At 48.4% G+C, this 23230-nt stretch overlaps 2 protein-coding genes across 5 annotated transcripts in view; one reads left to right on the plus strand and one right to left on the minus strand.

Moving 5' to 3' along the window:
- lhpp (phospholysine phosphohistidine inorganic pyrophosphate phosphatase) overlaps positions 1 to 23230 on the plus strand; it is a 47780-nt gene that overhangs the window by 21463 nt on the left and 3087 nt on the right. The window contains exons 3-9 of one of the 2 annotated variants that reach the window (XR_015097456.1): positions 12633 to 12826; positions 12934 to 13121; positions 13595 to 13748; positions 13944 to 14007; positions 14377 to 14469; positions 14641 to 14732; positions 21308 to 21475. Coding sequence is in view for 1 of the 2 variants with exons in the window: in XM_086099276.1 (XP_085955402.1) it covers positions 12696 to 12826; positions 12934 to 13121; positions 13595 to 13748; positions 13944 to 14007; positions 14377 to 14469; positions 14641 to 14732; positions 21308 to 21407 (822 nt within the window). In the remaining variant the exon portion in view is untranslated. Of the gene's footprint in view, positions 1 to 12632; positions 12827 to 12933; positions 13122 to 13594; positions 13749 to 13943; positions 14008 to 14376; positions 14470 to 14640; positions 14733 to 21307; positions 22239 to 23230 lie in introns of those variants that run through there. The other variant, XM_086099276.1, reaches the window with a different exon arrangement.
- oat (ornithine aminotransferase) lies at positions 4804 to 12461 on the minus strand. Of its 3 annotated transcripts, none has more exons than XM_086099270.1 (10): positions 12332 to 12461; positions 10369 to 10589; positions 7383 to 7607; positions 7200 to 7295; positions 6822 to 6949; positions 6538 to 6660; positions 6247 to 6375; positions 6044 to 6157; positions 5642 to 5786; positions 4804 to 5572 (listed from the first exon to the last, which is right to left on the minus strand). In XM_086099270.1, the coding sequence occupies exons 2-10, from the start codon at positions 10571 to 10573 to the stop codon at positions 5412 to 5414; spliced, it is 1326 nt and encodes a 441-aa protein (XP_085955396.1). In that variant the 5' UTR covers positions 10574 to 10589; positions 12332 to 12461; the 3' UTR covers positions 4804 to 5411. The 3 variants fall into 3 exon arrangements, with proteins under 3 accessions (XP_085955396.1, XP_085955397.1, XP_085955398.1); XM_086099271.1 differs by having other exon boundaries at positions 10369 to 10694; XM_086099272.1 differs by lacking the exon at positions 12332 to 12461 and adding an exon at positions 11927 to 12286.

Raw genomic sequence — 23230 nt, forward strand, 5'->3', positions numbered from 1 at the left:
CAGTGCCCAAGACCCCCCACCCTAAGGAGCTGAACAGCTACAGACCGGTGGCACTGACGTCTCACCTGATGAAGACGCTGGAGAGACTCGTCCTCGCCCACCTTCGACCGCTGGTGAGCCCGGCACTGGACCCGCTGCAGTTTGCCTATCAGCCTGGCATCGGCGTAGAAGGCGCCATTATCTACCTCCTCCACTCAGTGCTGTCACACTTGGAGAAGGCTGGGAGCACTGTGAGAATCACGTTCTTTGATTTCTCCAGTGCCTCCAACACCATCCAGCCCAACTTACTGGGAGGCAAACTGCAGAACGCCGGAGTGGACCACCATCTCACAGCATGGATCATAGACTACCTCACAAATCGGCCGCAGTAAGTGAGGTTGCAGAGCTGTGAGTCGGACAGGCTTCTCTGCAGCACTGGAGCGCCGCAGGTGACTGTTCTGGCTCCATTCCTGTTCATCCTCTACACCTCGGACTTCAGACACGCCACTCCAAACTGCCACCTTCAGAAGTTCTCCGATGACTCTGCGATTGTTGGCCTCATTACAGAGGGGGACGATCGGGAGTACAGGGGACTGACGAAGGACTTTGTGGACTGGTGCCAGCAGAATCTCCTCCAGATAAACCCTAGGAAAACTAAGGAGTTGGTTGTGGATTTCTGCAGGAAACAGTCCTCACCAGCACCGATGAACATCCAGGGTATGGACATAGAGAGGGTGACCTCCTACAAGTACCTAGGTGTTCTTCTGAACAACAAACTGGACTGGTCTACAAACACGGACACCCTGATTAGGAAAGGACAGAGCCGACTCTTCCTACTCAGGAAACTGAGGTCTTTTGGGGTTCAGGGGTTGCTCCTTAAGACTTTCTATAACTCGGTGGTGGCCTCGGCCATCCATTATGGCATTGTCTGCTGGTCAGGCAGCATCTCAGCCCAGGACAGAAAGAGACTGGAGCGACTGGTCAGGAAGGCCAGTTCTCTCCTGGGCTGCTCCCTTGACACTCTGGAGGAGGTGGGCAACAGAAGGATGCTAACTAAGCTAAAAGCTATGATGGACAGTCCCTTCCACCCTCTCCAGCCCGCCCTGACAGCACTAGGTAGCTCCTTCAGCCAGAGACTGTTACACCCGCGCTGCAAGAAGGAGAGATACCGACGCTCGTTCCTACCGACTGCTGTCAGGCTGCTGAATAAAAATAACAACAACAACAATAATAAAAATAATTAAATGATGTGAAAAACAATTGTAAATAGCACTGCGATTTATCCATTTTGTATTTATATTGCACTTAATTGAACGGTGTTTGTTTGTTTTTCTTCTTTCTTCTTTCTACCCACATTCTTGCTGCTGGAGGCTGTAAATTTCCCCAGTGTGGGACAAATAAAGGATATCTTAAATCTTAAAAAGCGTCGAGCTACTTTTTTCTGACCCAACCTGGACATGCGCTGGGATGTTGGCCCATTTCTTCCATGACAGCAGAGCGTGGCCTTTTCTCTCCTCGTGTAAAAAGTTTCTCAGAACAACTCGGACGGCCATGTTGGCTTTGGGCTTCTCCACTGGGGTGGTGGCTTCTCTTCCTTGTGTGTTCTCCATTAGCACATGTGGTTTTGTGTTTTGAGATGGGGAAATTCCACCCCATATGCACAAAAAGATGCCATTAAGTTTTTTTTTGTTGTTGTTTTTTTTCCTTTTGTTGTCCCCTGTAAAGATGCCAGCAACCAAGAGCAACGCGTGAGGAAACAAACAAACAAAAAGAAAACAGAGCAGGCTTTGCTTAAAAGGCAACGATTGCAGCTATAAATCATCAAAAAATTGGTCGTAGATTAACCCCTAATTCCTTGTGCTGTTTTGACCGCGTCAGAATGACATTGATGAATCATCATCTGCGTTAGAAAGAAAAGTCTTTGTTCACATTTTTTTTTTTTTTTTTGGATTAATGTGTATCAGTGCTCTGTATCGTGAGTGCTCAAATGTGAATACTCGCACGAGTATCACACCCCGTGTTGGGCTCTTAAAACGCTGGCAAAATTAAAAAGCAGGCTGGGCTTCTATTTGAACGTCGGCTCTGTGGCTGTGGGGACAGCGGGGGCATACTAATACCAGCCAGGTCCAGCTGCTTGCTACGCATGGACGACGAAGCTCGATTGTGAAACATCACACGGCCTCGCACGCGCGCCGGGGTAGCAAGCGGCAAAGTGGCTCACCACCGTGTCGTCCGCCAGGCGCCCGTCTCCCCTGATAGCTGAGCGCTTACTGCTCGAGCAGGCGGCGGCTTCGCCAGTGTCACTGAACTCATCATGCCGCCGGTGCTGTCCCGTGCATACAGATGCACCTCCATTAGTAGTACAAGTAATTACAATGAGTAGGGACAAAAAAAAAAAAAGTCATTAGGAGGCGAATGGAGGGGACACAAAATAGAAGAGCGCGAAAGCATAGGGAAAGTGTGGACTTGTTTTGTTGAATGCCGGGTTTGTTTTCATGACACTTCCAAGGCGTGCCAATTACTTGCGGATTCACAAATGACTTTGAGCCCATTTTGCTTGTTTTTAAAAGTCAACCGTGTCTCCTTTTGAGGACTAAAATTTGCCCAGCAGCCTCGATGAAGTCTTATCAAGTCTACACGGGTTTGCAGCTGAACTTATTGGAGCAAGGACAAGCGCTGTCGACACCATCCGCCTTCAAAGTCGATGGATGATTACGACGATGGTGGGGATTTATCTTTTCGGACACTTGAGAGCTTCGGTGGCAGCGAGCCCAAAGCGCGGCTTTGCCCGTCTCACCTTCCAGCCTCAAAACTATCCCTTTTCCTCCCACAATCATCGCCGTTGTTTTTAGGCATCGGTTTCCTGCGGCTTGATTTTTCTTTCTTTCTTTCTTTCTCCACTCAAAGTGGAAGCTGACAATTCCTTCTTGCCCTTGACCTTCCTCTTCTTCCCCCGTCTCCAGCTGTGAGCGTGATCTGTGTTCATGACGCTTCTGGCTCAGGATCTGCCCGCCTGTCTGCGGCTTTCGTTTTAACGGTGAAATGTTTCGGATTTCGCGGCAGTCTTGGCGTTCTCGCTCGGCCGCATGAGAGCCTCGCGAGTCTGTCGCTTGTAACTGACCGACGGGAAAGTGAAACGGGAGGCCCCGCCCAAAAACTTATATTAGGAGGTGTGGTGCACCAGCTGGAACGCTTGAAACGACAGGATTTGTTTTTCGTGGCTGTAGCTTGACATGTCAACCGACAATGATTAAAGGGCAAGTCAAGTCAAACGTTTTCTTGACACAATGTTCAGTGCGCCCTGACGAGTCTAAACGTGGCGTTCTGATTAATATCCGATATGAGTGAAGGAATTTTTGTGTTTCAGCATATATTTCGAGACTGAAGTTGTAATCTTTTTAGAATGTTCTGAATAATGTCACTTTGTCATTTCAACTCCATTGTCAGGGTGTGACGTACATTTCTTTTCACTGCGCACCAAACCCACGCTTGTCGTCAAACCTGGGCGCATCGTGTCAAATGTGCTAATTGGAAGTTTTCCCAGGAGGAGACGTGACCTCCTAATGGCCACGCCGAGCCTCATCCATTTAAAGTGGAGCTATTCCCTACTGGCAACTCAAATGGGAAAAATAGTCGGCGCGCAATCCTATTTCAAGATGATGTGCCATTTATCAGTCCACTTGGACGTCGTGAACTTAATGCAATAGTGACGTTCGTGTAATTTATCGGTTGCACGTGGGGAAAAATGGATGACTCGGTATTCCATTTACGTGGACGTGGAGCTTGTCTAATTTGATCCCACGTCATAAAATCTTTTTCTGAATTCAATTTTAAGGGATGTCCTCTTCCCCATTGGGCCAGTTTGTCAAGAGTAAGCATTTATCAGGGGGGGCGGAATAACCAATGATGCGATTTCCTTCGGCATGAGACTCTTGGCCTTGAGCTGACGCACTTGTTGCGACAGTAAAATTAGTACAAAAACTAAAACGGAATGTGAGCAGAAAGGGTTTCATGATCACTTTTTTCCCCGTTCAGTCTCAGTTGAGCTATTTTGGGGGGAAATAGTTCCCCTCCACCTACTTGTTTGATTAATGAAGAGATTTGCGCCAATCCCTTTGCTCAAATGGCGCACACCTCCGAGCAAGTCTTGACACAGGCAAAGTTTGCGGTCCTCAACGTTGCCCAACCTCTCATGCTACCTGCCAAAAGCAAAGCTCATTGTCGGAAAAGGGGGCTGCGACGTGCCGAGAGGGACGCATCCTCCGAGCCTCGAGGGGCCTCGCTCGCGTTATTTGTGTCACCTGCTGCTAAAAGCCTGCACGCTGCTGCCAACCTCGGATTCCTCTCATATTTCACAAGCAAACGCGGAGGCCTCGCTCGGCTGGCTGCCATGCGGAATAATGAGCTCTCCTGTCCTGTCTGATTGAAGACACTGGGCCCTTTTGTTGTCCTCTTCTGCAGGCCTCCCTTTCCGAAAAAGACAACTACAGATCTTAGCCCACCCAATTTTTTTATTTTGATGAAGAATAAAAATGGAGACTGTCACAAGTCTAAATGTTACGACCAAGTGTATTCATTTTTTAATGCTCATAACATTAAATATTTTTAAAATGTCATCATTTACCAGTGCAACTAATTAAGTTCTCCACACTCCTCTAATGTACTGACTGCAACAGCTAGTTCCCACGTTGCCTTACGTGCGTCCAGTGAGGTCACCACACCGCCTAGTGGTAGTGTTGGTCATTACAGAATTTCCTTACTTTATTGTAATTTCGTTGTTGTTTTTTCATTGGCGAAATTGCACAACTCACTCCACACCATGAATGGCTGCAATAATTTATTGCATTTATTTTCTTGCACGTAACAAAAGCCTGGCCTTGGAAAAGAAAATAAGATGCAACCCTCGTTCTGCTCACTTAAAAGTGCCATCCACCAGAATGAAATGACTATTCAAGAAAAACTAGTTTTAAATTCTGCTCCTTGACGTGCTTCTGTGTGCACCCCTTGCACACCTTCATAGTCCAACAAAAAAACTTTCAGTTTCATGCCGCCGTTTCCATCTTTGAAGGAAAAGTAGTAAAATAATATTTTTCAATTTTATTTTAAACAATGAATTAGAACAACAGGTCTTCAACACCACTAGGTGACATTATCATTGTGCAAAAATGTTCTCTCTCTCGGCCGTCGTCAAAGTCTTCGTAGTTTTACTTTTTAATTTAAATAGATGTTCATACGGCGGAAGGAATGGAATTCACTTGACATCTTTTCCTGCTTTATGTTCAGATTTGGAGGTCGGCCTTCAACGGCTCATTTGATTGCCCTTGCGCCCTTAAAAATGTAATGGGGGGTGGGGGGACAAAACAAAGAAAAAAAAGGGGGGGCACGACTCACTGAAAACAAAAGCAATGCCACATGACTGCTAGTTGGACTTTTTACAGCGCCGCGACGGTTCTGTGGATGATGTCGATGCACTCTCTCAGCTGAGGCTCGTTGATGGTAAGGGGCGGGGCCAGGCGGATGATGTCGCCGTGGGTGGGCTTCGCCAGCAGGCCGTGATCGCGGAGGCGCAGGCACACCTTCCACGCGTCGTATTCTGAGCGGGGCGGCAAGCGGCTCGTCAGCGTCCCTCTTGGTACAAACGTGGCCAAATGGCGCGGCTAACCTTTGGTTTGTTTGATGACGACGGCGTTGAGTAGGCCCTTGCCCCGCACCGTGGTCACAATGTCGGACGGCAGCTTCCTTAGCTCCGAGCGCAGCAGCTGTCCCATCCGCTCGGCGTTCTCTGCCAGCTTCTCCTCCTCCAATACCTGCGGGAAGCGTTGTGTGTGTAACAAGTATAATTGCAATGGAACTAAAATTTTAATCCAAATAAAGTATCATTGCTGAGAAAAATGACAAAGAACATTTTTGAATTAAAGCAATTCAGGACCAGCAAATGTCATTCATATATTGTTTGACGACAGAGTTCAGTGAGCTTTTTGAATCGCTTCAAGTTCTTCATTGAGAAAATATCGGAGCCCATGCAAATAAATGATGCGGGTCTTGAATGAACTTGAACTCTGACCTCGAGGGCAGCGATGGCCACCCGACAGGCGACGGGGTTCCCGCCGTACGTGGACCCGTGCTCCCCGGGCTTGATGGTCAGCATGACCTCATCGTCGCACAGCACCGCAGAGACCTGACGCGAATGCAACCGTTATACGTTGCGCAGCAAAAATAATGAATACAAATTTGGCTTTGTTTATAAAACTTTAAAAAAACGCTTACAGGGTAAACTCCTCCCGAAAGCGCTTTTCCCAGAATGACAATATCCGGACGTGCTTGCTCATGATCCACGGCCAGACGCCGCCCGGTACGCGCCAAACCTGTCTGCACCTCGTCGGCGATCCACAACACCTGGAAAGACATTTTTCCACACAACTAAATTCATGCTTCCCTCGGTCTTTTTGTAAGTAGCGTTGTCGAATTATTTCAATAACCAACTGCAAGTTTGTTTGGCGACGCTACTTGGCATGATGAATCGTCACAGCAATGGGGAAAGTCGAAACAACAACTCACGTTGTGCCGTGTGCACAGCTCTCGGACCTGGGTCAGGTAGCCGTCGTCGGGCACCAGCACGCCCGCCTCGCCCTGGATGGGCTCCACCATGAAAGCGGCGACGTGCGGGTCTTGCAGGGCTTTCTGCAACGGATGTGACATAACAGAACATGACCACGCCTCCTTTCTCTTTACACAGAAAAAGTGAGCAGTCGCGGTAATGATCGGGGGGAAATCCCCGGGACTAAAACAACACAAACCTCAGCTCCCTCTCTTATTTTGTCTGCTAGAATCTAAAACCAAACCTCAAGTGCGGGAATGTCGTTGAAGGGGACCAGCTCAAATCCGGGCATGAAAGGGCCAAAGCCGTCGTAGCTGCTGGGGTCAGTAGAGCTGGAGATGGCTGCCAGGGTGCGGCCCCAGAAGTTTCCATCTGGCACAGAAAGATGGAACAGAGAATATTTTTCTCATCAAGCGATGAGCGGCTCGGCGTGAGTTGTGGCCATCGGCGGCCGGTGCGTGAATGTGCCGAGCAATCCGTTCCAACTAGGTCATATCGAGTTGGCGACTATCGAAACGTGACCTTGTGTTGCTGCGATCGTGTTGTCCTTATTAAAGGACAACAATCCAAGCTACGCATGTGAGTTGCGGGTGTAACGGTACGCTCAGTATCTTTCACTCACCGGCAAAAACAATCTTGGCTTTGTTCTTGGGCACTCCCTTCACATTGTAGGCCCACTTCCGAGCCAGCTTGCAGGCCGTCTCGCCGCCTTCCACACCTTCAACAAAGACTGCCATCAGCATTTCTCAGTCCCCGCCCCCCCCCCCCCCCCAACCCAACGGACACTCGCATTTTTTTCCCTTACCGGTGTTCATGGGTAAAACCTTGTCATAACCAAACATGGTGGTGACGTACTCCTCGTAGGCGCCCAGCACGTCATTGTAGAAAGCTCGGGAGGTCAGCGTGAGCGTGGAGGCTTGGGCGGTGAGGGCTGCAATGATCTTGGGGTGGCAGTGGCCCTGATTCACGGCGCTGTAGGCGCTCAGGAAGTCAAAGTAGCGGCTGCCTTCAACGTCCCAAACAAAGATTCCTGAAGGCAGAAAAGATCCCGTTTTTCAGCTCGCTGCAGATTTGTATGTTCTGCCGCTTCTGTTGTTCAAAGCGTCTCCCTGCAAAGAGCACCGCTTCCAAAAATTATAGAAGTGCTGCAAACTTTGAATTCTGTGACCTTCAGCAACTTAAAAATAATGTAGAGATGAGCACCGCCCCTCCGTGAGTCGTCACCTTACCGTGGTGGAGGGGTTTGTGTGTCCCAATGATCCTAGGAGCTAAGTTGTCTGCGGTTTTATGCCCCTGGCAGGGTCACCCATGGCAAACAGGTTCTAGGTGAGGGGCCAGACAAAGCACGGCTCAAAGACCCCTTATGATGACAAAAATATATGGACCAAGGTTTCCCTTGCCCGGACGCGGGTCACCGGGGCCCCCCTCTGGAGCCAGGCCTGGAGGTGGGGCTCGTTGGCAAGCGCCTGGTGGCCGGGCCTACACCCATGGGGCCCGGCCGGGCACAGCCCGAAGAGGCAACGTGGGTCCCCCTTCCCATGGGCTCACCACCCATGAGAGGGGCCAAAGGGGTCGGGTGCAATGTGAGCTGGGCGGCAGCCAAAGGCGGGGACCCTGGCGGTCCGATCCTCGGCTGCAGAAGCTAGCTCTTGGGACATGGAATGTCACCTCTCTGGCAGGGAAGGAGCCCGAGCTGGTGTGTGAGGCAGAGAATTTCCGACTGGATATAGTCGGACTTGCCTCCACACACAGCCTGGGTTCTGGTACCAGTTCTCTCGAGAGGGGTTGGACTCTCTTCCACTCTGGAGTTGCTCAAGGTGAGAGGCGCAGAGCAGGTGTGGGCATACTCATTGCCCCCCGGCTCAGTGCCTGTACATTGGGGTTCACACCGGTAGACGAGAGGGTTGCTTCCCTCCGCCTTCGGGTGGGGGGGACGGGTCCTGACTGTTGTTTGTGCATATGCACCAAACGGCAGCTCAGCATACCCACCCTTTTTGGAGTCCTTGGAGGGTGTGCTGGAGAGTACTCCTGCTGGGGACTCCCTTGTTCTGCTGGGGGACTTCAATGCTCACGTGGGCAATGACAGTGAGACCTGGAGGGGTGTGATTGGGAGGAACGGCCCCCCCGATCAGAACTCGAGTGGTGTTTTGTTATTGGACTTCTGTGCTCGCCACGGATTGTCCATAACGAACACCTTGTTCAAGCATAAGGGTGTCCATATGTGCACTTGGCACCAGGACACCCTAGGCCGCAGTTCAATGATCGACTTTGTAGTTGTATCATCGGATTTGCGGCCGCATGTTCTGGACACTCGGGTGAAGAGAGGGGCGGAGCTGTCAACTGATCACCACCTGGTGGTGAGTAGGCTCCGATGGTGGGGGAAGATGCCGGTCCGTCCTGGCAGACCCAAACGTATTGTGAGGGTTTGTTGGGAGCGTCTGGCGGAATCCCCTGTCAGAAGGAGTTTCAACTCCCACCTCCGACAGAGCTTTTCCCATGTTCCGGGGGAGGCGGGGGACATTGAGCCCGAGTGGACCATGTTCCGTGCCTCTATTGTTGAGGCGGCCAATCTGAGTTGTGGCCGTAAGGTGGTTGGTGCCTGTCGTGGCGACAACCCCCGTACTCGCTGGTGGACACCAGCAGTAAGGGATGCCGTCAAGGTGAAGAAGGAGTCCTATCGAGCCTTTATGACCTGTGGGACCCCAGAGGCAGCTGACGGGTATCGACTGGCCAAGCGGAACGCAGCTTCGGTGGTCGCCGAGGCAAAAACCAGAGCGTGGGAAGAGTTCGGTGAGGCCATGGAAGCCGACTTCCGGACGGCTTCGAGGAAATTCTGGTCCACCATCCGACGTCTCAGGAGGGGGAAGCAGTGCACCACTAACACTGTGTACAGTGGGGATGGGGCGCTGCTGACTTCGACTCGGGACGTTGTGAATTGGTGGGCAGAGTACTTCGAAGACCTCCTCAACTCCACCAACACGCCTTCCTTGGAGGAAGCAGAGCCTGGGGACTCTGAGATGGGCTCTCCTATCTCTGTGGTTGAAGTCACCGATGTGGTTAAAAAGCTCCTCGGTGGCAAGGCCCCGGGGGTGGATGAGATCCGCCCGGAGTTCCTCAAGGCTCTGGATGTTGTGGGGCTGTCCTGGTTGACACGCCTCTGCAACATCGCGTGGTCAACAGGGAGAGTGCCTCTGGATTGGCAGACCGGGGTGGTAGTCCCTCTTTTTAAAAAGGGGAACCGGAGGGTGTGTTCCAACTACAGAGGGATCACACTCCTCAGCCTCCCTGGTAAGGTCTATTCAGGGGTGCTGGAGAGGAGGGTCCGTCAGGAAGTCGAGCCTCAGATTGAGGAGGAGCAGTGTGGTTTTCGTCCCGGCCGTGGAACAGTGGACCAGCTCTACACCCTTAGCAGGGTCCTCGAGGGTATGTGGGAATTCGCCCAACCAGTCTACATGTGTTTTGTGGACTTGGAGAAGGCGTTTGACCGTGTCCCTCGGGGAGTTCTGTGGGGGGTGCTTCGTGGGTATGGGGTACCGATGGATGGATGGATGGATGGATAGATGAGCACCGTTAATTCTCTTAATTGCCTCCCACATAAGATCCTTTCTTATCATACGCCAATGACAAGAAAGTCAGTGAGGGAAAAATCAATTCAAGTTGGAAATTGTATTTTTATTGGAAATAAATACAATGATTTAAATGGGTAAGTCCAGACCCAGTCTCTCGCTTTTGTGTCCAAAAAGACTTTGTAACATGCCCTAAGTTTTTTTGGGGGCGCAACGTTAGCTCACCCTCGCCCCGCTGCAGCGCCACAGGCAGGGGATGGTAGTTGTGCGCGCCGTACTTCTCCTCGCGGGCGTAAATCTCATCGGGGGTGAGCGGGTGTTCCAACTTGCGCGTGACGCCGGGACGCGCCGCCGAGTGGACGCCACGGAGGGCGCCGAGCGGCGCAGAGCTCCTCAGGCTGCGACCCAACTGGAAAATCAGTGACTTCATCCTGGTGTGGTTGCGTCTTCGGGGAGAAAAGGCAGACACGGTCGAGGCTTATGTGGATATTCAGCAGTAACTGGCTGATCCTGTTCCCCGTGCGAATCCGTTAGCCTGCTTCCCAGTCAAACTGGAAGCAATCACACGACAAAAGCGGCGCTATTGAAAGGGAATAAGCTCATTCCTGGCTTTGTGCAAACACTGCCGGTGTGCTCACTCGGGTCTGCTGAACAACAGCGAGTCCCCTTTCACACCGTTGACAATACAAAACAAGTGTCAAAACCACAATGCCACTGGCTCCTTGACAGACTTGTCAAAATATGATATCAAGCAATTACAAAACGCTTCATCTGTCATGGGCATTTGGAGAGCTCAACCCCATTGAGCTCTCCAAATGCATTGTTCAACAATGCTTGTTTGTTCTGTTGCTGTTTGTTCAGCACATAATTTTACAGTGTGCATTTCCTTCACCACCCAGTGAAAATGGTAAAAAAAAAAAAGTCCTTATTTATCTTACCATCCAGAGTTAGGGATTTATTCAATCAAATTATTTCCCTCTCCCTACCCAGTATTTTCCTTTCTGAACTCTGACTGTAAATTTCCCCATTGCGGGACAAATAAAGGATATCTTATCTTTTCTTATCTTATTTAAATGTACCCAAATAATGCATACATTTATCATTGCTGCTCACAATTCTTTTGCAATTTAAATCAAGTTGGATTTATAAATTGTGTTGTCAAGCATGTGAGGAATTGAGATTGTTATTGTATCTTTTTCCTTTTCATAATGCTTAAACCTGCAAAACGGCATAAGCCGCCGCTGACAGTTGATCCTCCTGATTGGCTGGTCGCTTGCAAATCAGCCAACCACAATACAATACAATACATGCTGATTTATATAGCGCTTTCACAACAGCGGCAGCTGTAACAAAGCGCTTAACAAAACAGTTAACATAAAGTAAAATAATAAACACAACACATAACATAAAACACGGACAGTCGTGCAGTCCTAACCACTTTTCCGTCACACATCAGAAGTGACAAAAGCAAACAAACGGCAAAGAAAACAGTATTAGAGTAAATTCAGCTCCACTCAGTTTCTCTTAAATTTGTTCTTGCTTGTATTTTGAGGGCATTAGACAAGGTTGGTGTGTGCATTTTGTTTTGTGAAATATTGACTGTGGATGATATGATTTCTCTGCATTTTTTCTCTGTCATGAGGTTGTCCTGGTAAGCACAAGGTTATAACGAATTTGCGACTAAATGGCAGTCCTCTGTTGTAACGTGTGACTGATCTGTGCCACCTTACACTAAAACCCGTGGTTTATATTCCACATTTTCAAAGCACAACAAATGTCTTACCCTTTAGGAAGCGCATTGACGGCATGCTATTGATGTGGAGGTCCCTTGACTGGATTTTCCTTTTGCTCCCGAATTACTCTCACGTAGTTAAACTCTAAACACTGCAGTAGATAATCATCCTGACCTTTTTGGCATTACTGGACAGTTTAACCAGCCCCTGAAAGATGATAGGCTGCAAGGGAGCAGCCTCCAAACACGCGCCCCCACTTGATGCATGCGTCAAAGCATTCTGCTTTAAAAAAATATCTATTGCCAATTGGTCGATTTATGTTATGCAATATCTATTTCAGTCAATATCTTATCCATGATCATATTATTATATTAGCCCGGTAGCTAAGCTAACTTTAGCTGTCAAGTGTAACGGAAAACGCGCATTTGGACAGATGGAGAACAAAGCACAAGTACCAGAACAAGGTGAAATGTAGTTCGGGAGCGTCTTGAGGCGTGTCGTGTGTCTGTGGGGCTTGGGTTTTTATCCGATGTTCGGCGTTAGAGCAGGTCGGATTTCGGTGTGCGAGTCCTTGTCAAGCATGGAAATATACTAAACGCGACGTCACAGGAAACGCCCCCATGTTGTAATATTCGCCGTGATTGCGAAACCACCAGTTAGGCTCGTATTCTCCCTTTTAAAAACATTTTCATTATTATATTTTTAAATTTGAATTTAAAAACGGAAAAACGAGTTTATTTCGAAACACTGTTCCAGCGCGACTGTCAGGAGTTGATTGATGCTACTCTCGCGCATGCGCAAAAGAAGAGGCGTCTCGTCATGGCGGACACCGGATGGCCTAGCTGCGCAACAAGTTTAAAAGGTGTCATACTGGACATGTGTGGAGTCTTGTATGACAGCGGGGAGGGCGACGGGGTGGCCATTCCCGGCTCCGTCGAGGCCGTGAGGAGGTGAGTGTTGAGCGGCACTGCAGAAAACGCACACATTTGATTTGAACCCGGGTTTTTTTGCATCTCTTCACTGAATACTCTCGCTGACTTTTTGTGTGTTTGCGAAGGCTCAAAGCTTCCGACTTGAAGCTGAGATTCTGCACCAACGAGACGCAAGCAGTGAGAGAGACGTTTGTGGCCAAACTTCAAAGATTGGGATTTGATATTTGTGTCAGTGAGGTCTTCTCTCCTGCACCTGCAGCCATTGCTGTGCTTAGGGAAAGGGGGCTGCGGCCCCACCTGCTGGTGTACGACGGTATTGTCTGTTCATACACGAAGTAGTCGAGTCTTCATTTGTACTGATTAGCAAACGAATCTGGGGGGGGGGGGTCATATCTTGGATGTATATGCCAGTTGTTCTTGCTTGTAGTTACTTGTTTTAAAAGAAATTGTGTTTTCTCAAAAAATTTGGCATCACCTGAGGTACTGTCATCATCTCCAGCTTCATAGGTTGCATCACAGTCAGAATCATCTTGGTTGCTTGAAAGGAAAAAGAAAAGTGCATTGAAGAACTGTTAACATTGCAACTGAACCAGAACCTTGATATACGCCAGTGCTTATTTGTACTCTAAAGGTTCTCATGCGTTATCATCGGAAATATATTTGTTGTCTCGCTGCTGCACTCAAAAGTTAAGAGTGATCAGAATTGAGTTTTTTCACTGTAGTTCTCAATGTTTTATTTTAACCAGACTCATATAAATATATATTACATATTCTCTCTCCCAACAGCACTCATGCCCGAGTTTGACGGCGTAGACAAGAGCGATCCCAATTGCGTGGTGATCGGCGACGCTGCTGAAAAGTTCTCCTACGCCAACATGAATGAGGCGTTTAGGGTTCTGATCGGCCTGGAGAAGCCGACCCTGTTCTCTCTCGGCAAAGGGTAATCGTTTACCTGTCCTCGGGATGACAGTACTGCTGGTTTCCACCACAAGCATAAGTCACAGCTTTTGCGACGTTAAAATGGGTGCCATGTCTGTAGAAAAGTCCAGCACGATTGACTATGTGATTGTCTCTCTTTTACTTTGTTTCATCGTGTCATACAGTGAGTGGTTAACCTCACTCTCTCTCGCCACAGAAAGTACTACAAGGAGACAGACGGGTTGAAGCTGGATGTGGGAGTTTACATGAAGGCTCTGGAGGTAGAGCGGCCACCACAGTAGATGGGCCTGCTTGTCATCATCATACCCAAACTTTTTTTTTCCTAACATTCTTTGTTTTTATAAAGTGCATACGATTGAGAGCTTTGTGACTTAAAAAAAAACAACAACAACAGCAGCTCGTCATTTCGAGGCACCACAGTACATTAAAAAAATGGATGACAAAGTACAATTGCATCCATCCATCCATCCATTTTCCGAACCGCTTGATCCTCACTAGGGTCGCGGGGGGTGCTGGAGCCTATCCCAGCCATCTCCGGGCAGTAGGCGGGGGACACCCTGAATCAGTTGCCAGCCAATCGCAATTGCAAAGAAAAAAAAAAGGTTTCACACCCGTTTGATTTAATCTAGTACGCCTGTGACGTGGAGGCAGAGGTCATCGGGAAGCCGTCCGCTCCGTTCTTCCTGAGCGTCCTCAACGACATGGCGCTCCAGCCACACGAGGTGGGTCGAAGCAGACACGCAAAATACTCATGCCGCGCATATAATTTGAATCTTGTCTCTCATGTGATGTCCTTCATCTCTACAAGTTATTTCTGCTCATTGAGGGACCGTCTTGTTTTGATTTTTTTTTTTTTTTTTTTTTACAACAATATATTTTTATTGCACCGGTAGGTGGTGATGATAGGTGATGATCTGGTGAACGACATTGGCGGCGCCCAGCAAGTCGGAATGAAAGGCGTGCAAGTCCGAACGGGAAAATACAGGTTGGTAAATTACAGTATAGTACCCGAAAATAAAAAACATGACACTGATGATTATTCATCACAAACAACTCTGGTAGCTGTTCAATTGCGACAAAATGTAAAAGACCAGCCCCCTGGGAGATATGCCTCCTTTTGTCAATGGAGGGCGCTAAGCACCAGTTGCTTCTTCTCGAATTTCCTTCTTTGGGTCAAAGATTTGTCCGTTTTATTGAGACGTCTCCAAAAATACCTCTCCGCACAACTGAATCTCAACATATTTATGGTAGAAGGCTGCTTGGGTGCCTTAGTTGCAGTGCAACTACAGATGTGGGGATGATTATTTAAAAAAATAAAAATTATTTTGTGGCTCGAGTGGAGAGCAGATGACGCGCAAACCTCTGCTTCCCATCAAGCTTGGAAGGAAAAAAGAGCGCCTGAAATAGGCCAGCCAAGCCCAGGCCAGCAAAAAAAGACACAAATCACAGACGCTTCTTGTCGCGGCTGTGTGGATTAGAGTCAGGACGTGATCTATTATATCACTGAGCGCTCCGTAGATGATTTATTCATCATAACCGCTGACTTGTACAATACAAATAGCATGACTAATAACAATCTGCTGTCAAAAAAAGTCCATATTCATGACAAGCATCACCTTGTACAATCAAATTAATTGAACACCCTGACTAGAAATATTCCAGTCCTTGCTCAAATGGCCGAGTGCTTACGCCTTTTAATAACTTTCTCTCCATACTGTGGGCGTTCCGACACCTTTTAATGAGACAAACTTGACGGGATTACCTTGTTTGAAGGATTTGTTCCAGAAGGAACTCGTTTCTTAAATTGACTTGAATGTGTTTGACAAAGCTCGAGAGAGAAAAAGCACAACTGCATGTGTTAAATTGGAGGCCCAAATCAGTTTCACATGTACTGTACATGCAAGGCTGCACCTTTTTTTTTTTCTTTCTTTTTTTTCCCGTCCACATGACCATTAGTGTTATTATTCCTGCAGCGAATAATAACTCATATGACTGAACGCTTAAGAGGCCTTTTGAGATGACAATCTGTTTCCTTGACGAAAGTCTCTTTTCATTCAACGTACAACCCATTTATGAAAATGGAGGGAAATTTAGTTGATCTGAACCACGCCAGGAATTACAACCTCCAACGGGGCCATTAAACGCCGGAAACACGTTCAGTATGATCATCCGCTCGGAGATTTATGAGTGTGACATGATGCAATTTTGAATGAATTGGCAAGTGAGGCCAGATCTCCCATAAGACACTTAGGACTAGCAGGTCACTTTATAAGGAACACCTACACAAACAAAAGGATGGTGGGGGGGTGGGCATGCAAGTTAAGCAAAAACCGGTTGTGGATTCCTGTTGGAGATTGGCACGATGAGAGCGCACGACAAAACATTTTCACACAGCAGCCGCCATCGCCGCCGCCTGCAAGACAGTTTACAGTGTAAATCGTAACGCCTGCCGGACCACGCTTGGCTGCACGTGAGAGCTGAAGCCAGTGTTTCCGAGCTGGTCCGGCTGGATTCTGTGTCGCCTCCGCCTCTGGGAGAGACTCAACCGACGTGAGCGTTTTGGTCGTGCAGCATCCCAAAACTGCCTGGGCGGAGGATGGAAAAAAAAAAAAAGCATTTTACTTGTTGACCCGGCACTTTGTCTCCTCTTCTGGTTCAAACGGAACGTTTCAATACATATGTTTCAACATGTCTTGCGTAACGGCTATATTGGCTGCACTGTCATAGTGATGCTAATGAATGCGCAGACTAATCCACGTTGTTCCGCTCTATTCCCTCTGATGTGGAATTGGCAGCTATGGGCGTAACGTAAACACAATCCGTTTCGGCAACGATGGCCTCGTCTAGCTGGCAGACCCAACAACGCTGCTTTGTCCCTCTTGTCCGCCAGCTGGTCTCTCTCTGCTGTTAACATTTGCATCCTATGCTTTAAATCGAATATTCCCACTGACATTATCGGCTTGAAAGATCCGTCTGCACTCTCACGCTGCAGGCTTTCCTGCTTCCTTTTTTTTCCCAGATTCCAAGTGTAGCACTTTGGCCAGTCTGTTGTCCCTCACAATGCTCCAAATATTGCAAACACATGGACTTATCGTGACTGTGAACCAAATGTGGCTCTACTGAGCTCTTACGGTTGATTTCTGCGATTTTAGCAAACGCAGTAAAACAGCGACGACGCTGTTTTGTCATGCGTAGATTATGTTGTGAATCTGTCACACTGTTTTTGCAAGAATTATATGATCCCCCCTCTACAGCGATTAACAAATATTCATCTATCGAAAGACAATCATTGATACGTCACTGAAGAAGTTAAGACTTATAATGGAGCCTTTTCTGTTGTTGTGTATGAATGGCACAGACATGGAATTGGAAAGCACAATGGCAATTTTGTACCATCGCAGGTCGTATCCGAAACCCCTTTCACGCTGCCTCGGGTGTACTATTCATGAGGGATTGGCCAAGAAAGGAAAAGAGTGAAAGCCCCGCAGATGGCTCACTGAAACACTACCTCTCAAACACAAGAACAGCCCCTTAGCTGCTTCAACGGGGCTGGGGGGGGGGGGGGATTCCCCAATTACCATTAGACAGTTCACTCTCTGTGGGGGGAAAGTGGGCCTGAGTTGCTCTTGCAGTTTTTTTCCCCTTTTAATTGTGTGTGACTCGGGACTCCCCGAGCTGCACTGAAACGCTCTTACGCGTTACGATATTGGCGCAAGGGGGAGAGCTACGGAAGTCGTCAGCAGTCAAGGAAACGTCCGTAAAGCTTTTTTGTCCAGTCTGCGTGCACCGAGTCAAGCCTCAATTTCTGTATCGACTGTATCCATCAGTGCCTCATCGTACGATTTGTTATACATCGAGCGGCTGAATTTGCTATACGATGTCAAACTACCGTTTTTCACACATTTTCTGCCATCGTAATGTGAACCATTAGAATAACGGTGTATCCCAAAGCAAACAAAAGCCGTGGCCTTAAGACGCAGCCGTGGGGACGCCGGGTCCAACAATTGACCTCTGTGAAATCTGGCTGGTGTTTGGATAGGTACTCGTTGCTAATTCCTGTCTAAATAGGGATTTAGATGAGGGAAAACTTTATTAAAAAGAGTGGATACAAGAGATAAAGCCAAGGCTTCGGCGGAGGGGTGTTGGAATGAATGAAAATTGCGTAAACGCCAAGAATATTGTTCAGAAATTCCTCTCTTCAAAATTGAAGCAACCCGAGAGTGAGAAACTGAAGCTTTCTCCCGAAGTCCTGTTTGTTCAGCTTGAGCTCTTTGTATCGTAAAGGAACACAAGAGCTTTCCTCGTGATTTTGTCAGTTTGAGGATCCTGGTTCCTGTGGCGCTCTCAGGTGGCTCTCACCAAACCGGAGAGAGCTATGAAACCATTTCAGATGCTTAACGTTTGCACTCCAGTCGATGTTGTCTGACAACTCACTTGAGCGTGTGGAGCCCACAGATTGAAAACGGCATCTGTCACGTTGCGCTGCCATAACGCTGCGCTCCCAAGTCAGTCGTGTCATGACTATAAGGGAAGGAGAGCTCAAGTGGAAAGACGGTTCTGTCTTTCTTTACCTCATCCTGAACCTTTTGAGAGGCCCGATGCAGGAGATTGTATTTTACGGTTTCTTAAAAACTTCTGATGTCACAGAGAAGCTACCTTCCCTTTTGCCTAAAAATGTAAAACACCTCGAAAATGGTTGGCGTTGTTGGAGAAGTATCAAATAGAACTTGCCCACAAGGCTTGGCTGAGCATCAAGGTTATCGCAAGTCTGTGGTGTTTTAAAGGGCACGATTCGTTTTTCTTGCGGGTGCGAACGGTGTTTTTCTCACCAGCCGTGCCCTCATTGGTGCGCTCTGAAAAACCTTCGCTTCTCCACAACAAACTGACTCGAGTGTTTTTCCATCCAGCTTTGGCAGGCTTTTGACTGTTTTCCTTTTCGCCGTTGCTGTCTCGTAGCGCCATAAACGGGATTCCCCCTCGGCGAAGGCCGGCGTTATTTCTACTTTTTATTTTTTATTTTTTATTTTTTTGGGTGTATCTTGTTCACACAGCAATAAGGCCATGCGGGCATGAAAAAGCGTTGAGGGATTTTTGGGTTGCAGGTGCAACCGAACCACATCGCCCCTGCTCCCCCGAGCGTGCGCGTTGAGAAATTGTTTAGCACGTCACTGTGTGGCGTTTTTATCTGCACCTGGCTGACGTCTACGGTTAACAGCGAGCTTTGCCTGTCCTGAAAAATGCTGACAACAGGGTCCTCTGAAGATGCAGTGTTGACCTCGTTGATTATCGATGTGACGTTAGCGATTCAAAAAAGATTGGACAAGGCAGATGTGTTGCTTTAAATGTTTGAGCACAAATGCAGTTTGAGTGAAGTTTGGCGAGCAAACAGTTTTTACCGTCAAGTCGCCTGTACCTAATTTTAGCCAGCATTGATTCCGTTTTGCCTTATGTGGCAATGAGGAAACCACGGTAATAGAAGAAGAATGTCCGCTGACAATGACCGTGAAGTATGCAGTGAGCATTCTCAGCAGAAAAGACTTGCACCCAGAATGACTTGTCTGACAAGCACCGCTGAGGGAAAAGTAGCGGCCGCTACGTTAGCTTCTGGCACCCGCCGCTGCTCGCCACGGGCTTCTTCAGGTCCCATTTAAGACTGGCGTGACACAACAGATTGTGGTCAGAACGTCCAGTTGCCGTCACGTGGAGTTGCTCACGTGATGGTGACAAAAGTCATTGTGATCTCCGAGAGCGAGACTCACCTAGCAAAGGAGAAGTCGTTCACCGCGTCGTCTTGTCGCTCCGGTCGATCATTCACTGCCATGAGTGGGCGCGAGTCGTTCAAGTTGGCGGGCGGCCTTTTGTTGAATGACCTGGCGGCCGTGTGAAAGAAAATCTGAGACATTTGTCATGTGGAGAGCAGCCTGTTTTTGGACGGAAATCTCTGCAGCTTCTTGAATGTTGCTGTCGACGTGATGCGTGGCAACTGAAAGTCTGATGTAGGATGGTTGCACGCACGTGAAGATAAACACAGTGGTGTATACAAAGTCTTCAAACCCACTGTATGAAATTCATGGAGATTGTTGTCACATGTCGGGCCCCAGCCTGTACTTGCCAGAAACTGCTGCGCGTCTTTGAATGTCGCAGCAGGGCCCTCCCTGACCAATTTTCTACTCCTCCAAAAAAAAAAAAAAAAAAAAACTGGCATTCGAGCAGCCCTGTTTTTGTGTGTTTGTATGTTTTGTGAAGTCAATCCGTCGGCGAGGCCGCATGGGGAGACGCAGCAGCGGGACCATTTGCACCTCAGCTCACGTAACCCAAAATGCCCGGCGGCTGACAGCCATGCGCAAACACATGGCAGCGGCTTTCCCCCTGCTATTCACTATTCAATAGCATCTCTTTGCAAAATCCCGCGCCCGGCCTCCTTTCTGGCGGCATACAAATATTTGCCACGGCGCCTTGGCGAGCTCTCGAAGCACAGGATTAATGGCTGTGTGTGTGTGCGCGCCACGCACTCGGCACATGGGGAGGGGAGGGCGCCGGGGGACAAAGCCCGGAGCCCATCTGGAACTCCGACCTGTGGCTCGATCCAAGACGCAGGATGAGGCGGGTGAATATTGAGGCCTCCGCTTCATAAATGAGTTTTTTGCCCACACAAAAGCCGCCGTTTTACAGCGGCGTGGATGTCAAAAGAATAACACAAAAATAGTCATAGTGGCTCACATTATTGTCACATGAAAGACACGAGAGTTACTTTGCTCTGGCTTTTTTTTTTTCGACCCGTTATGTGAAGAATACGGAAGATCGCGCTCACGTGCAGGACAGTGACACAAATGAACAGACATTTTGCAAGTTTGTTGGTATGGAAATGTTTACACTTCATTTTTTATCCCCAGAAAAAAATATATAATTTAAATAACTGCTTCTTTGTGTCACTGTCCTACACTGTACATGAAAGACACAGTCAGTACTTGCCAGAATTTTCCCGTGTGTATAAAAGAAACGGCATAAAGATTTTTTTAATGATGTCTTGTTTTGTTGTCATGTGTCGGACTCAGCCAGTACCAACTTGCAGCTCCTTTGTGACTTTAGCCGTCGTGATGCCCTCTATGCGAAGAATATGGGACGTTGTTGTCTGGTGTATAGACAGGAAATAGAGTTGGAAGAATCTTGAAACCAACTGTATGACGAATATGGTGACTTGATTGTTGTGACATGTAGAACACAGGGGTGCGCTCCCTTAAACATTTTAACAGCGGGATGGGCGTATCGGACACACACCTGCAATTTTAACAAGGGCTTGACTCTAAAAATGGTATACTGTAAATCATCATGTTTTGTAGCTTTAATCATCCCCGGGGTTTGCTTGCGACTTGCCTGCAGGCAGTTTTGCATTTGAGCCCGACGGATCAGAAGCCCAAAACACGCACTCTCCCGCAGGCTTGGCGGCGTCCGCATACTTTGTTGACGTGAGCGCTCGCGATCCCCCCCGGGAACAATTTAGCACCGGAATTTCTCGGTCGACGCCCTGTCATCAACTGTTCTTGTTTGGGTCCTCCTCAGGCCCAGCGACCAGCAGCACCCGACCGTCACTGCGGATGGGACTGTCGACCACCTTGCCCAGGCTGTGGACGTGATTCTCAGCCGCAGGGGCAAGCCCTGAGCTTTTGCCGTCTTATTGGAACTCTCCACGATATGGACCTCCAAAACCAGATCACAGATCACAGTACGGTACGGTGTGTCTGTACAGATTGGACTTGATGGAGTCAACTTGTTGTTGCTTTCGTAGAACGATCAATGACACGACCCGACCCCCCCCCCCCCCCCAACCCCCTCCCACATATAAGAATCCAATCCGAAAGTAGGTCATAGTCTCGTTCCGTGTGAAAGTGTCACAACTGGGCTCAATCAAGCCAACGAGTCGTTCCTTTCATTGAATCGTCTGACATAACCCCGTCACTTTTGCCGGCTGTCGTCTCGCTTTGCGTACACACAATTGTCTAAAAAACTGATGCTGCCGTTCCAGAGTGACGTTGGTTTCATTACCTGGGGTGGAGTTTAGTGTCATACCGGCCGCATCAATAAACGCTCGCCTCGCAATAGTCTGGATTTAGTGCCGTGCTTACCAAGAGGACCAAAAAAAAAAAAGTATTGGGACTTGAGAGCTTCTTTTCTCTTCCACTTTTTTTGGGCCCACTTAATCCGCATTCGAGTTCAGCCAAACAGCGTCTGACAGCCTTGAAGTCTGTGCTCTTGATTTCTTTTGAACCCATCCCATCATGTTCAAACCCACAGAAAAAAAAGGCTCGTTTCCACCAAGTTGGAAGCATTCTCCAAACAGTTTCTGTCAGACAAAAACTTTGCGGCGTGAAAGGAACTACAGAGTCTAGACCCAACCCCAGAGGGATTCATGAAGTAGGCTTGCCTCAAAACATTTGTCCATATCATGGATTTTGGCTTGTTCTGATCAATAAAGTCATCAATGATCCGGTCATCATCAATCTCTGACATTTGTGAAGAGCTCCTTGTTGTTGTCTACCTGTAATTCACTCCCCCCCCCCCCCCCCCCCCTTCACATCTGGGAACGGGAACCTGGCCAGCACGCCAAGACAACAAACGGAACCCGAGTGTGACCAATTGCCCCTGGGATGTTCTTTTCAAGCGTCTCACCGTCATCGGCGTCACGGCCGGCCGCCTTCTCCTCGCAACGGCTCGTTAGCATTCGCTCTTAGCCTCAACAAGAAGCGGGAAACTGGTGAGAGATTGGGCTCGGGCAGGGCAGCCGCAATGAAACCGAAACAATTTTTCGATGGCCGCTACCCTGCAGGTTTCAGTGTACAAAAAAAACAAAAGCCTCATTGACAAATGATTAAGGTCTTCGCGGTTCATGAACCGACACAAGCTTGACTGTTGTTGGGCAATTAAAGGTAATGAAACGCTCTGAAGGACAAAAGTGCCACTCCTCTTTTGATTGGGGAGTAAACCCGAGCAGCAGCCGACCGCAAAGCGTTCGCAGCCGCTGCGGCTTTTCAAACACCTCATACATTGTTGAACTCTGTATTTGGCTCAGTATTTTATTCCCTCTTGGCCTCACGCGCCGCCATTCAATTGGAATGAGACTTTTCACAGATTTATGGACAATTTTTTTTCCCTTCTTGTTGTCCTTCTGCCCACCCCATATGGTTCTCCCTTTCCTTCCACAAGCTCACGATTAAGCTGATGATCTCATTTTAGATGCTAAGATGACGGACAGCGCAAAGTCTGGAGTGTGTCTGTCAGACCGCCTCCATTCCGGCGCCTCCCCTTAATACCTTTTGACTAAGCCGCGTTATCTTTGTTCTTGTGTGGGGACTCCCCGGCCCCTCCTTAGATTGCGCAGACGTAGCTAAGAGCAATAAATCCTAGAAAGAAGCACCTTAGGCTGTTAGCAAGTGTGAAATATTTAGCGGTGTGTGTGTGTGTGTGTGCGCACTCTGCCCTTGACCA

Source organism: Hippocampus guttulatus, chromosome 19 (assembly GCF_054856545.1).
Source record: "Hippocampus guttulatus isolate MCC_2025c chromosome 19, RoL_Hgut_1.0, whole genome shotgun sequence".
In the NCBI taxonomy this organism is placed as follows: Eukaryota; Metazoa; Chordata; class Actinopteri; order Syngnathiformes; family Syngnathidae; genus Hippocampus; species Hippocampus guttulatus.